The sequence below is a fragment of the Carcharodon carcharias genome, chromosome 21, assembly GCF_017639515.1.
Source record: "Carcharodon carcharias isolate sCarCar2 chromosome 21, sCarCar2.pri, whole genome shotgun sequence".
NCBI lineage: Eukaryota > Metazoa > Chordata > Chondrichthyes > Lamniformes > Lamnidae > Carcharodon > Carcharodon carcharias.
In genome coordinates this window covers 25,585,247-25,598,189 of record NC_054487.1, presented here as the reverse complement: position 1 = coordinate 25,598,189, position 12,943 = coordinate 25,585,247, and the positions used below count along the sequence as shown (strand labels likewise).

The 12,943-nt window shown below is 39.0% G+C and overlaps 1 protein-coding gene across 9 annotated transcripts in view; it reads left to right on the top strand.

The window, feature by feature from the left end:
* LOC121293187 (protein kinase C and casein kinase substrate in neurons protein 2-like) overlaps positions 1-12,943 on the top strand; it is a 123,167-nt gene that overhangs the window by 95,613 nt on the left and 14,611 nt on the right. For all 9 annotated transcript variants that reach the window (XM_041215978.1, XM_041215984.1, XM_041215983.1 and 6 more), the window contains one exon: positions 12,702-12,829. In XM_041215978.1, the coding sequence (XP_041071912.1) occupies positions 12,702-12,829 (128 nt within the window). The remainder of the gene's footprint in view (positions 1-12,701; positions 12,830-12,943) is intronic.

The following is a 12,943-nucleotide window of genomic DNA, read 5'->3' as shown; positions in this document are numbered from 1 at the left end:
CTCATAGCTAATTATAGTTCTATGCAGGGTACATATTTGTCTATATTTCTTCCATTTCTTGCTGCAAGTTAATTGGAGCAAAGAATGAAATCCGACTACTTCAGTGACTTGGCATTCTCAAAGGGATACTCCTTCTAATGGCAATTATTTCCCTAACATGGTTAATTTAAAAAATAGTTTTTTTATTTTTTATTTCTCCATCTGTTATGCTTGTTCATGTATTCTAATTTCTTATGATTTTCCTTATGATTGTCACTTCATTACAACCTAAAGGTATTTGTACTGTCTGATTCAATAATGGGGCCACTTGTCAGAATTCAATAACATTGTGTCATTGTTTGAACATAAAATTTAATTAATTAATAATGAATGAACCGTGCTAAGAAAAGCTTAATTGCAAATAAAATATAGATGGAATCAATAAATAATTCATTATTAGTGAGTTCATTGCATTTTTCTTTGACATTACCTCTGGAATTCCTTGTATTCTTGGCCCCCTTCTATTTCTACTCTAATTTGCTTCAATGACACAATCTGAAAATGTCATCAGGTTCCACGTGTACGCTGACAACATCAAATTCTATTTCACGCCTCTCGACCCCTCTGCAGCCTCTATGTTATCAAACGTCTTGCCTGATATCCAGTCCTGGAATAGCTGTGATGTACTCCAAATAAAAATTAGGAAGACAGGATTCATTGTTTTTGGTCACCAACTTTGTTTCCTTGCATTTTGTCGAGCTGAACCAGACTGTTTCCAACTTCGGTGTCTTATTTGATCCTAAGCTGAGCTTTCAACTCCATATCCTCTCCATCACAAAGATTGCCTATTTCCAACTCAGTAACATTGCTTGTCTCTGGCCCTGCCTCAACATATTGGTTGATGAAACCCTAACCCTTGATTTTGTTAGCTTCAGATTCAACTATACCAGTGCTGTCCAGGCTGTGTCTCATTTTGTACCCTCCATAAACTTGATCTCATCCAACTTGCATTAGGTCTCATTTTCTCCCATCACTCCTCTGCTCGATTACTGGCTCCTGGTCTTCCAATATCATGATTTTAAAGTTTTCATCCTATTGTACAATCCCATGATGACCTTAATTCTTCCTATCTCCATAACCTCCTCCAATCTATGACTCTCCAAGAACCCTGCCTTCCTCCAATTTTGGGCACTTGTATACCTTCCATTCCCTTTGCAGCACTCTTGGTGGTTGTGTCTTCAGCTTCATAGACCCTAAGTTCTGGAATTCTCTCCACCACTTCTTCCTTTAAAACACTCCTTAACATGTACCTCTTTAATCAAGTTATCCTAAAATCTCCTCCTTTAACTTGGTGTCTGATTACACCCCTATGAATTGCCTTGTAATGTATTCTTACATTAAAGGTGCTTTATAAATACAAAGTTATTGTTGTTCACCTGAATCCTTGAATTCATGTCTGGCATCATACAACTGAAATTGCTTCTTAGACTAATTTTTCATTATTTTATGACTGTTAGTAAATGCTGTTAGATTTATATTATTTCCCTGCATGGCAACGGCATTGTTGAATGCAAGTAGAGTCATTTTGGCAGTTCTCTATATACAGGTTAATATTGTAGGGTTTTTGTCAATCACCGAAACACTGAGGCTGTCGCAACTTTCATACTGTGCAGGCTGCCTGCAACTTTATTTAAAAAGAAGCCAATGTTTTGGTCTTGTTGTTTGATCTATGTTCTGCTGTCACCAGGTTTTACTGGTTAAGTTTGTGTCTCTGGTATGTTTTGTTTACTATCAGTGACAGTGGATAATGTAGGTCATGGGAAGAATAGTGGAGATGGACATGTTTATTGAGTCTTTGAACATATTCTCTGATATGCATCTGTTCCAAAGTCAATGGGCATTTATTTGAACGAATGTTATGTTAACTTCAATGCCAATGAGTAGGATAATGCCAGAATAATTGAAACAACCTTTTTTTAAAGGTTTCCAAGACAATTCTGTGAAGGAAGCCAAAATAAAATGTGCACAACTTCTGTGAAAACAATCCACAATACACAATATGACTTCTATCAGTAGATGTTATAGGCTAACAAATTCTACGCATTCAATTAGAATACTAAATTGCATGGTGTTCAGTGGGATAAAACAAAATGATTAATCAAATATCATAAATTGCGGTCGTTAAATTCAAGATGACTTTTTTTAGAATGAATTCCCCAATGTTTGACAAGTTAGGGAAGGATTTGTCATGCATCATTTGCAGTGCAGTGATATATTGCGATCCAAACTTCAGTATTGTGCATCTTTAATAGAGAGGTTAGAAATGCTTGCCAGTTATGCCTAAATGACGTTTTTGCTTGTATAATTTCTACCTGTGCATCATCACTTGCTTTTGCATATCATTTGCATTAATTTATTTTCAACTTACTGACCACATTTTTCATTTCTTTGTAAATTGCTTTCATGTAGCGCTTGATCATGTACAGCCTCAAAAAATATTGAAGCGTTTTAAGCCAGGGTCCACGAGAAAGTTCAAGGGATCCACCATAAATAACCTTCCAGGAGTTTAAAAAAAAAATCAGATTTTATTTTAAAAAAGGAAAGATACGCCATCATGTAAAGGCGGCATCAAACTGATGGTTCCAGTCCCAACTCAGACCTCCCCCACTCCCAAAAGTCTGTTTCATGGTGGCAGCAGCTGCTGCTGTGTCCAGCCGGGCACCCCCGCCCTACCACTCCCTGCCGCTCACTGAGAAGGGAGAGAAATGGCAGTTGATAGTCTGGGTCCAGATCCCCATACTTGAGTGCTCTGCACCCTGCTCTTCTCCCAGGTCCTGCTGCACATTTCGTCCCTCTCCACATTTGTCCTAACGCCATGCTGCTTGGGTAGTTGTTTCCCACTTCCCTGGACTAACTGGGACAGCTGCTCTTCTATTTGCACCCCTCACTCTGGTGCTCTCACTGCCATACATCGCCAGCAGCAACTGCAACTCATTCAGTTCAAGCATCATGGCTGCAGCTATTGAAGTGAGTCAGTGGCAGTTCTGTTTCAAATTTGAACTCTTTTGCCCCATTCTTCTTCATACAGTTATGATTGTCAATCAGTGAAGAAGGGACAAGGTGGTAACTGCAAGGAGAGAAAGCACTGATCGGTTCAAACAGCAAGCTGCAGTCTTGGGGGAAAAAGAGCAGAATATGTCAACATTGGGAAGCTATTAGGATTGACACTTGGTATCAGCAAAACCTTTTGCACATTCATTTTAAAACTTCTGCACTAACTTTTCCCCCCCATTTTCTCTTCTGCTATCTTACAAGTATTCACTGGTTACAGGAGTGCTGGTTGGCCCGCAGTGCCTAACTTCACTTCTTCTTCTGCGACCTGGACTCAGACTATCAACTGCCATTCCTCTCCCTTCTCAGGAAGTGGTGGGGGGTGCTGGATGGACCGAGCAGCAACTGCTGCTGCCGTGCAACAGACTTGGAGTGGTGGGAGACCTGAGTTGGGACTGGAACCACCTGTTTGATCCCACCTTTATTTTTTTCTTTAAATTCTGGAAGTTATTTACGGTGGATCCTGTGAACTTTCCCATGGACCTCTGGCTTAAAATGCTTCAATGTGTTAGCAGTCTTGATTTACCAAGGGAAGCATCACGAGCAGACTTGATTGTTCATTCTCAATGTTGGCCCCCAGCTAGAATTTCAACCATTCGGGATTTCTCTGGAGTCGCCAGGAATAAAACATTAATCTGAACAAAAGTGCAATTTGGTGTAAAATCAAACAGGCCTTTAAAGTGTATTTTCCATTTTTTTTGTATTTGTTTGTTAGTTATAAAAATGTTGGCGATGTGGGGGAAAAGAGCTGTTTGGCAGATGATTGACCAAAGAACTTGGACTGGCTGATGTGCCACGAACAGGTGGTGAAGGAAGTGGGGTTTGAGGAGGAAAGAGGGAGACTGGGGGGTCAGGTGAGGAGTAAGAGCAAGTGGGATGAGAGTAAGAGACCAATTTTTTTTGCATTGTCAGGATAGCAGCAGCTGTAATATGGTGAGTACAAGCAGCATTGAGAGAATATTTTTACAGAAGAAATACTTATGTCACAGAGGGCCTCTGAAAGCTTTGTAACACAGGAGGGGGACTTCAGAAGCAAGAAGGTTGAGACCCCTGCAGTAATGTAAATCCTACAAAATTTTGAATCTGTCCTCAGTCACTACTGTACAGCAGACACACTAAGTTTGAATACAACCGAAGCTGGAGATGAATGTAAGAGCTCCATGTGCTTTTTGACATTTTCTGTGCATTTTCAAGATGTGATTTGTATATTTTTGTAACTTATTTTGCAAATGCATGCTGTCTTGATAAGTCTAAGACTATGACTAATGTTATGAGTGTGCATGTTCAAACTGATTAGTAAGCATGCATGAATATAATTGCATGTTTCTCAAGTCTGAATTGCTAGCTTGTATAAAATGCTGTGTTGTACAGTTTATATTGAAGATCACCAGGCTTTTGGTGATAAAATCGTTCTGTTTAGAATCATAGAATCTTAGAAACTCACAACTCAGAAGAAGGTTATTCAGCCTGCACATGTGCCTGTACTGGTTTTGTAACAGAACAATTGTACTTAGTCCCTAATTTTGTCCAGAACCCTGTAAATTCCTCATCCTTAATTACCTGCCCAACTCCCTTTTAGAATTATTCATGGAATTGGCTTCCACCACCCTTTTCTGATAGAACATTCCAGATGACGGCAACTCTCTGCATGAAAAAAAATTCTCTTCGGCTCTAGATTGTTTTCCAATGATTTTGAATCCATCTAGTTATTGACCCACTGACCAGAAGGAATTCCCTACTCCATCAAAACCTCTTATCTTGAAAATCTCTACTGAGCCTCCGTGAACCATTTCTGTTTCAAGATGGACAGTCTAACTTTTCCAATCACTCCTCATAACTGAAATCCCTGATCTCTGGTAATAGCCGGGAAACCACCTCTATACCCTTTCTAATGCCCTTACGTGTTTCTTGAAGTTTAAGATCATGTTCCTGACCATCACTTTCATAAATTAAAATCTAGTCAAGCAACAAATCTTTACTTGGGAAAATTTGATAGTACTGTAAATAGTTTTCTGAAATTGAATTGTGCAATAACTACCTTTTAATTATTTCATTCTTTTCATATGTTTATTTTTCTGACTGATCAAAAATCATTTGGGCACAGGCACATAAAACAACTCATTTCTATTTATTTTTATTGTATTTATTTGGTATTTTTATGGAAAGCACATATTGATATGAGCACACTAAAAATCCCTCATTACAGCCTCTTAAAAACCCAACAGGCAAAGTCTGAAAGATGACCAAAAACTGCTTAGTACTATCAGTAATTATCAACTCGATTTGATTGAATGAGGATCGGCATACCATCATGAGGGGAAATCAAAAAAAGTTATTTTGTTTTCTTTCAAACATTTTATGTAAAGCTGCATCCCAGAACTGCCCATTATTTGTTGTAGAGCATTGATGTCTCCATGCTGATTTTATCATAGTCAGCTATAACTGAATGATTTCTTTCCTCCTTTCTATCTTTTATCCCCTTTCCTATTTTATCCTTTTAAAACTCAAAGTAAACAGTTTTTTTTTGATTGTTTAATGATTACAAGATTAGTTTGGATGAAGATGTCTGTTCAGTCCCTTTGACTTCGTCTTGGTGACTATGACTAAAGTAAACCATCTCTCTTCATCCTTCTTGACCTGTCTGCAACCTTTGACCCAGGTGACCACACCCTCCGGCCTCCAATGTTCCTCCACTGCTGTTCCACTGGGTGGGACTGTATTTGCCTGGTTCTAGCAAATCATTTGCAATGGCTTCCCTTCCCACTCCCTTATTTCTGGTGTTGTCCCAAGGACCAGTCCTCGCCCCTTACTATTTCTCACCTGCATACTTTTCCTTAGCAACATCATCCAAAACACAGCATGTTTCCACATGTATGCTGACAACACTCAGTGCTAGCTCATTGCAATCTCATTTAACCCATCAACTATCTCTAGATTTGCTTGTCCAACATCCAGATTTCCTCCAGTTAAATTTTGAGAAGCCATTGTCTTCTGCCATCCTTCGGTAAACTGCATTCGCTAGCCATCAACTCTATCCCCTTCCCTGGCAACTGTCTGAGGCAGAACCAGACTGTTTGCATCCTTGGTGTTATATTTGAGCCCAAGATTACTTCTGACCACACACCCACACTATCACTAAGACTGCCTGTTTCCATCTCTGTAATTTCCCCTGACTCAGCTTATTTGCTAAAACTCCCGTACATCTGTTTGTTAGTTCTAGATTTGACTATTCCAATCCACTACTGCCTGACCATCCATGTTCTAACTGCCCTAAACTTGAGATCACCCAAAACTCTGCTGCCTGTGTTATAACCCACACCAAATCTCACTGTCCTACATCCTGGTTAAGCAAAGCCTTGATTTTGAAAATTCTTATCTTTATTCTAAAATCCCTCTGTTTTCCATCCCTCTCCCTCTTTGTAGTCACTTCCAGTCCCACAAACCTTTGAAATATTGCTCCTCTAATTCTGAGCTCTTGAGCATCCTGACTGTTAATGCCCCACCACTGGTGGCTGCACCTTCAGCTTAGAAGGCCCTAACCTCTGGACCCCCTTTCCTAAACCATTTCACTACTCGTCCTCTTTTCCTCCTTAAAAACACTCCTTAAAACCTAATTCTTTGACCAAGCAGTTTTAATCTGATTAATACTTCCTTATTTGGCACATTGTCATATATTGCTTATAATATTCCCGTGAAGTGCCCTGGGATGTTTTACTATTGTTAAAGACACTATATAATGTAACTTATTTCCTTCCAGAGAACTTGCAAATTCACAGCATTACTAAATCATTCCAGTGCAGAAGGAGGCCAATTGCTTTCTGAGCAATTCACTTTATGCCATTCTCCCACCTTCTCCCCGTAACCCTGCATATTCTTCCTCTTAAAATAACAGTCTTTGAATGCCTGGATTGAACGTGCAATCCAGACCTTAACCATTTGCTATGTGAAAAAATTGTTTTCTCATACCACTTTTGCTAATTATTTTGAACCTGTGTCCTCTCGTTCTTGATCCTTTCACGAGTGGGAATAGTTTCTCCCCATCCACTCTGTCCAGACCCCTCATGATTTTAAATACCTCTATCAAATCTCCTGTGAAACTTCTTTTCTCCAAAGAAAACAGTCCTAACTTCTCCAATTTAACTTCATAACTGAAGTTCTTCACACTTGGAACCATTCTCATGAATCTTTTCTGCACTCTTTCCAATGGCTTCACATCCTTCCTAAAGAGTGTTGCCCAGAACTGGACGCAATACTCCAGCTGAGGCCAAACCAGTGTCCTATACAAGTTCAACATAACCTCCTTCCTCTTGAACTCTATGCCCCTATTAATGAAGTGCCGGATACTGTATGTTTTATTAACCATGTTCTCAATCTGTCCTGTCACCTTCTATGACTAATGCACATATACACCTAGGGCCCTCTGTTCCTGCACCTCCTTTAGAGTTGTACCTTTTATTTTACATTGTCTCGACCAAAACAAATTACTTCACATTTCTCCTCATTGAATTACATCTGCCACCTGTCTTCCCATTCCACCAATTTGTCTATGTCCTTTTGAAGTTCTGCACTATGCTACTCTCAGTTCACAGTGCTTGTAAGTTTCATATCATCAGAAAATTTTGAAATTATGCCCTGTACACCAAGGTCTAAATCATTAATACATGTCAGAAAAAGCAGGTGTCCCAACAGGGGAACTCTACAACAAACCTTCCTCCAGCCCTAAAACATCCATTAACCACTGCTCATTGTTTCCTGTCACTCAGCCAATTTTGTATCCTTTTAATTCCATGAGCTATAACTTTGCTCACAAGTGTTTTGTGTGGCACTGCATCAAATATCTTTTGGAAGTCCTTATACACCATATCAACAGCATCAATCCTAACTCCAAATTAGTTAAACACAATTTTCCCTTAAGAAATCCATACTGGCTTTCCTTAATTAACTTGCATTTATCCATGTGACTATTAATTTTGTCCCTAATTATTTTTTCTAGAAGTTTCCCCACCATTGAAGTTAAACTGACTGGCCTGTCGTTGTTGAGCTCATCTTTACACAGTTTTTTGTAATGTTTGCAATTCTGCTGTCCTCTGGCACCACTTCTGAGTCTAAGGAAGGCTGAAAAATTATGGCCAGTGCCTCCACAATTTTCACTCTTTCTTTCCTCAGTATCCTTGGATACATATTATCTGGTTTAGGTGCCTTATCAACTTTAAGTACAGATAGCCTATCCATCACCATATCAATTTTAAACTCTTCTAACGTCTGAATTACCTCCTATGTCACCATGGCTTGGGTAGCATCTTCTTCCTTGGTAAAGACAGATGCAAAGTATTAATTTAGTACCTCAGGTATACCCTCTACCTCAATGTGTAAATCCACTTTTTGGTCCCTAATCGGCCCTACTCCTCCTTTACCACCCTTTTACAATGTATGTGCCTATAGAAGACTTTTGCATATCCTTTTATATTATCTGCCAATCTCTTTCCATACTCCTTCTTTGCTTTTCTTCTTTACTTTTTCATCTCCTCTCTGAACCTTCTATGTTCAGCCTGGTTTTCAATTGTATTTTCTACCTGACATCTGTCATAAGCATGCCTTTTCTTCCTAATTTAAATTTCTATCTCTTTTGCCATTCAGGGAACTCTGGACTTGTTGGTCCTACCTTTCCCTTTTGAGGGAGTATACTTTGACTGTGCCTGAACTATCTCATTTTTGAAGGTAGCCTACTGTTCAGCTACCATTTCTTCTGCCAATTTTTGACTCCAGTTTATTCAGCCCAGATCCATTCTTACACTATTGAAGTTGGCTTTCCCCCTGTTAACTACTTTTACTCTGGATTGTTCTTTGTCCTTTTCCATAGCCAACCTAAACCTTATGGTCTTTATGGTATAATGAATTGGGCTTTCACAGGGGCCTGTAATTTTCTGTGAATAAACTTTAGGCTCTAATATTTTTTAGCATTAGCAAATATGTAACAGTAATTTTAAGCTGGTGATTGATTTTGAAGGTTTAGTACACCTTTGTGAGTGGCTAATTGCTTTTCCCACTCCCAGGAATCTTTGGTGTCTGAGTGGAATTATAAGTTTTTATCTAGCCTTGCCAACCTCTGGCTCAACTTTTAGTGATTGTTGTATGTATACTTCGCAATCCCTTTGTTCCTCTACCCCACCTAGACTTGCACCTTCCACTTAGTAAGTGATCTCCTGGTTTTTTTTTTCAAAATATACTACCTCATGTTTATTTGCGTTGAACTTCATTTGCCAACTATGTGCCCATTCTGCAGGTTTATTAATGTTCTCTTGTAATTTGTTGCAGTCCTCCTCAGTATTGACTATCCTGTCCAATTTGGTGTCATCTGCAAATTTAGAAATTAGGTTTCTGATTCCAAAGTCCAAATTGTTAATGCAAGTGGTGAAAAGCAGTGGTACCAGCACTTATCTTATGCAACACCTGCTTCCCATCTTCTGCCACTCTGAATAACTACCCTTTACTCCCACTTTCTAAGCTTGGCCTAAATAGCCAAGTGGTTATGGTACTGGGTTTGTAACCCCAAGATCAAGAGTTCAAATCTCACAATGGCAAACTATGAAACAATGTAACTTCATCTGAAACAGATGGGAAGGGGTTTGTACTCGAAAGAGTTACTCCCACTTTCTGTTTCTGTCTTGAAGTCAGCTAGCAATCCATTCTGCCCAGACTCTACATTCTGTGACCTAATTCATTCACCTGTTATGGGCACCTTAGCAAACCCTGTTGAAAATCCAGATAAATTACATCTACAAATGAATTGCACTTCTATAGCACCTTGCTAAGGTGCGTTATAGCCAATTAAGTACTTTTGAAGTGTAATCACTGTTGCAACTCCCAGGATAACAATTTTAACTCATCTTTGAAACTTATGTGCTGTTGAAGTTCTTTCAAAAGTGTCATGTATTTCAATCTTATTTGAAAGGCAATTATCTAAATTTAATTTAGGAAACTTTATTCCAGCATCTTAGCATAACATATGTTGGCTTTTTGAATACATTTTGAGTTATTTGACAATAGATTAGATAGTATTATATTTTTTAACCTTTCTTCCAATTTTTTTTCTGGCTAACATTTATCAGGATGAAGTAAGTTTTCTTTCACCTGTTAAGTTTGTAAATTTCATCATAATATAAATGAGAGAATATGAGAGAATGCTTCAAGTAACTCTGTAGTTAATCAGTTGACATGTTCACTGATATACTGAATACAGGCAACATAGGTCGTTGGAAGATCTTAATTAAGGAATGGTGCTGAGTGTTCAGGATGCATCTTCTGAATGAAACTATTCCTCTTGAGGTGTAGTTTCTTCACTGGGAAGGAGAAAAATAAGGTGGAAGTCAAAAGGGCCCATTAAAAAAAGAATGAACATGCATTCATACAGTGCTTATCCCTTCCCCATTCCATCCTAACATGCTTTACAATCATGGTTTAATTTGAAGTGTCATCATTCTTGTTATGCAGACAATTTGTTGAACAGCAAGGTTCCCGCAAACAGCATGTGAATAAATGGACACTGGGATGAAGGAGAAATGCTCCAGGTTACCAGGCAAACACCTTGCCCGTCCAATAATTTTACAGGACCTTGTAATGTCCCAGAAGGTGGTGGGTGATTAGCCCTTAGTTTAATTCTCATCCAAAAGGTGGAAGCTCCAGCAGTGCTATATTGAGACTTGTGTTCAAGTGTGTAGCTTGAATTTGTGCAACCTTGTGAACCAGAGGTGAGAATGCTACCATTTGAGCCGAGTTAACGCATCATTGCCCTGCTTCCATCTTAGCTGCTGTTTGTATGCTTTTTTGGAAGATACTTCTAATTTGGCTTTCAACAGGCCTAAAGGGGAGCAAAGAGGGAAGATCTGTGTTTATTTTTAAAAAAGCACACATTTGTAAGAAAACCTTTCAGCAATTGGTAATAGAGGTCATGCAAAGACTGCTTAAGCTGATGGTGACTTGCTAATGAGTTTCAGACTCATTATTGCCTGTGATGCCTGCTAGTGTTTATGGTGGGACCATATGCAGAAGAATGTCCCAAGGTACTTAGCATTAGGGGGCAAAAATAAAAGGAACAAAACGAAGAAATGGTTTGGGAATTGGGACCAAAACCCTAGTTGAAAAGATATGATTTAAGATTTTTTTTTAACATGAAGGAAGAGGCCGATAGATTGAGGAACAGAGTTCCAAAGGTTCGGTCCAATATAACTGAAGGCTTTGTCACCAATAGTAGTAGGAATTCACCAGCTGAAGGGTGCAATAAGGAACGTTAGGTTGGGGGAAGTTGCAGAAGAAAGTTTGAGCAAGACAATGGATGATTTGAAGACCAGAATTTGGATTAATTCATTTTATTAGGGGATAGGAAGTCAATATGTCAGCTCAAGCAAGAGTTTTGGCTGAGTGAGTCAGGTTACAGTCAACTGAGTTAGAATTTGTGGAGGGATGCGGTTTGAGAAACTGGCAAGGATTATACTGAGAAAATTGAATCTAGCTGTGATAAAAGTGGATAAGAATTTCAACAGCAGAACGGATGGACATGTATTTAAGTGGTCATGTTGATGGATTATGATATGGGGTTTGAAACTTTAGTTGAAACAATTTAGTCTGATCAGGTGATTGAGGAAGGGAATAGTCAGTGGCAAGGGAGTGGTGTTTATGGCAGGACCTGAAATTGGAATTTATCTTTATTTATGACATAGCAACAGTCAGGACATCTGACGGCACAGAGAGGATTGCGGGTCAGGGAAAATGCTGGAAAGCTAGAGCTCAGTGTGAACAGAAAGCTAATCCTGTGCCTGCTGATGACATTACTGAATATCTGAATATTGTGGATGAGGAAAAAGAGGGAGCCAAAATTCAACCTTTGATAATGAAGGGGCAGGAAGAGAAGTCTTTGCAGGAAATAAGCTGGCTGAATTCAGACCAGTAATAGCGAAACTGTATGATGGCTGTACAAGAGAAGAATTGGTATAGAGGAATAGCATAATTGACCATATTGAAATTTGCAAGAGAAGTTGAAGAGGACAGGAGGGATAACACACCAACGCCAAGGTCACAGAGGGTGTCATTCATGACTTCGGCCTCAGTGCTGTGAGCAGGGTAGAAATTGTTCTGAATAGAGATAAATGAGCAGAGAGCTGAGAGGCAACTATATTTTTGAGGACTTTAAAGGAAAAGGAGGTTAGAGATAGGCTGGTAGTAGATAATGTGTATCAAATGTTTTGTCTTCATGCATATGTGAGCAATGTAGGAACCACAAATCTGTCTTAACTTTGATGGCAGTGTGAGGATATGTGTTTTATTATTACTTAAACTTTTGACTCAAAAACGCCACGAGTCAGTGTACGACTGTTAAAGGCGAAGAAATACGTTTGCAAAATAGTGTTTAACATTTGTATACTATTTTAGATTCTGATTACTATGACTAGTTTGACTATATTACAGGGTGATAATGATAGAAATGTTAAAAATGGCCTTTAATTTTCATCTTTTTGAAAATGCTTACTGTTTGTATACACTATTTAGCAGAATGCAACAACATTGTGGCCAGAAAATGCTTTGTTTTTCATGTGCTCTTGTCTGTAAATAAACAGGAATGGTGTGCCGACCTCAATCGCACACTCAGTAGGAGGGAAAAACCTAAAAAGACTGGGGATGGAGTGACATTGACTAGTATCAATCAGACAGGAGATCAAGCATCCCAGCCTCCCACATACAGCAGGTAAGAGATTCAATATTTCTACATTTACTACCAGTTTTACAGGAGAGAAATAATAAAGAACTTGGGGCAACATTTTCCCCAAAGTGCTGCCTCGGAGATCGGCTCAGATTTGAA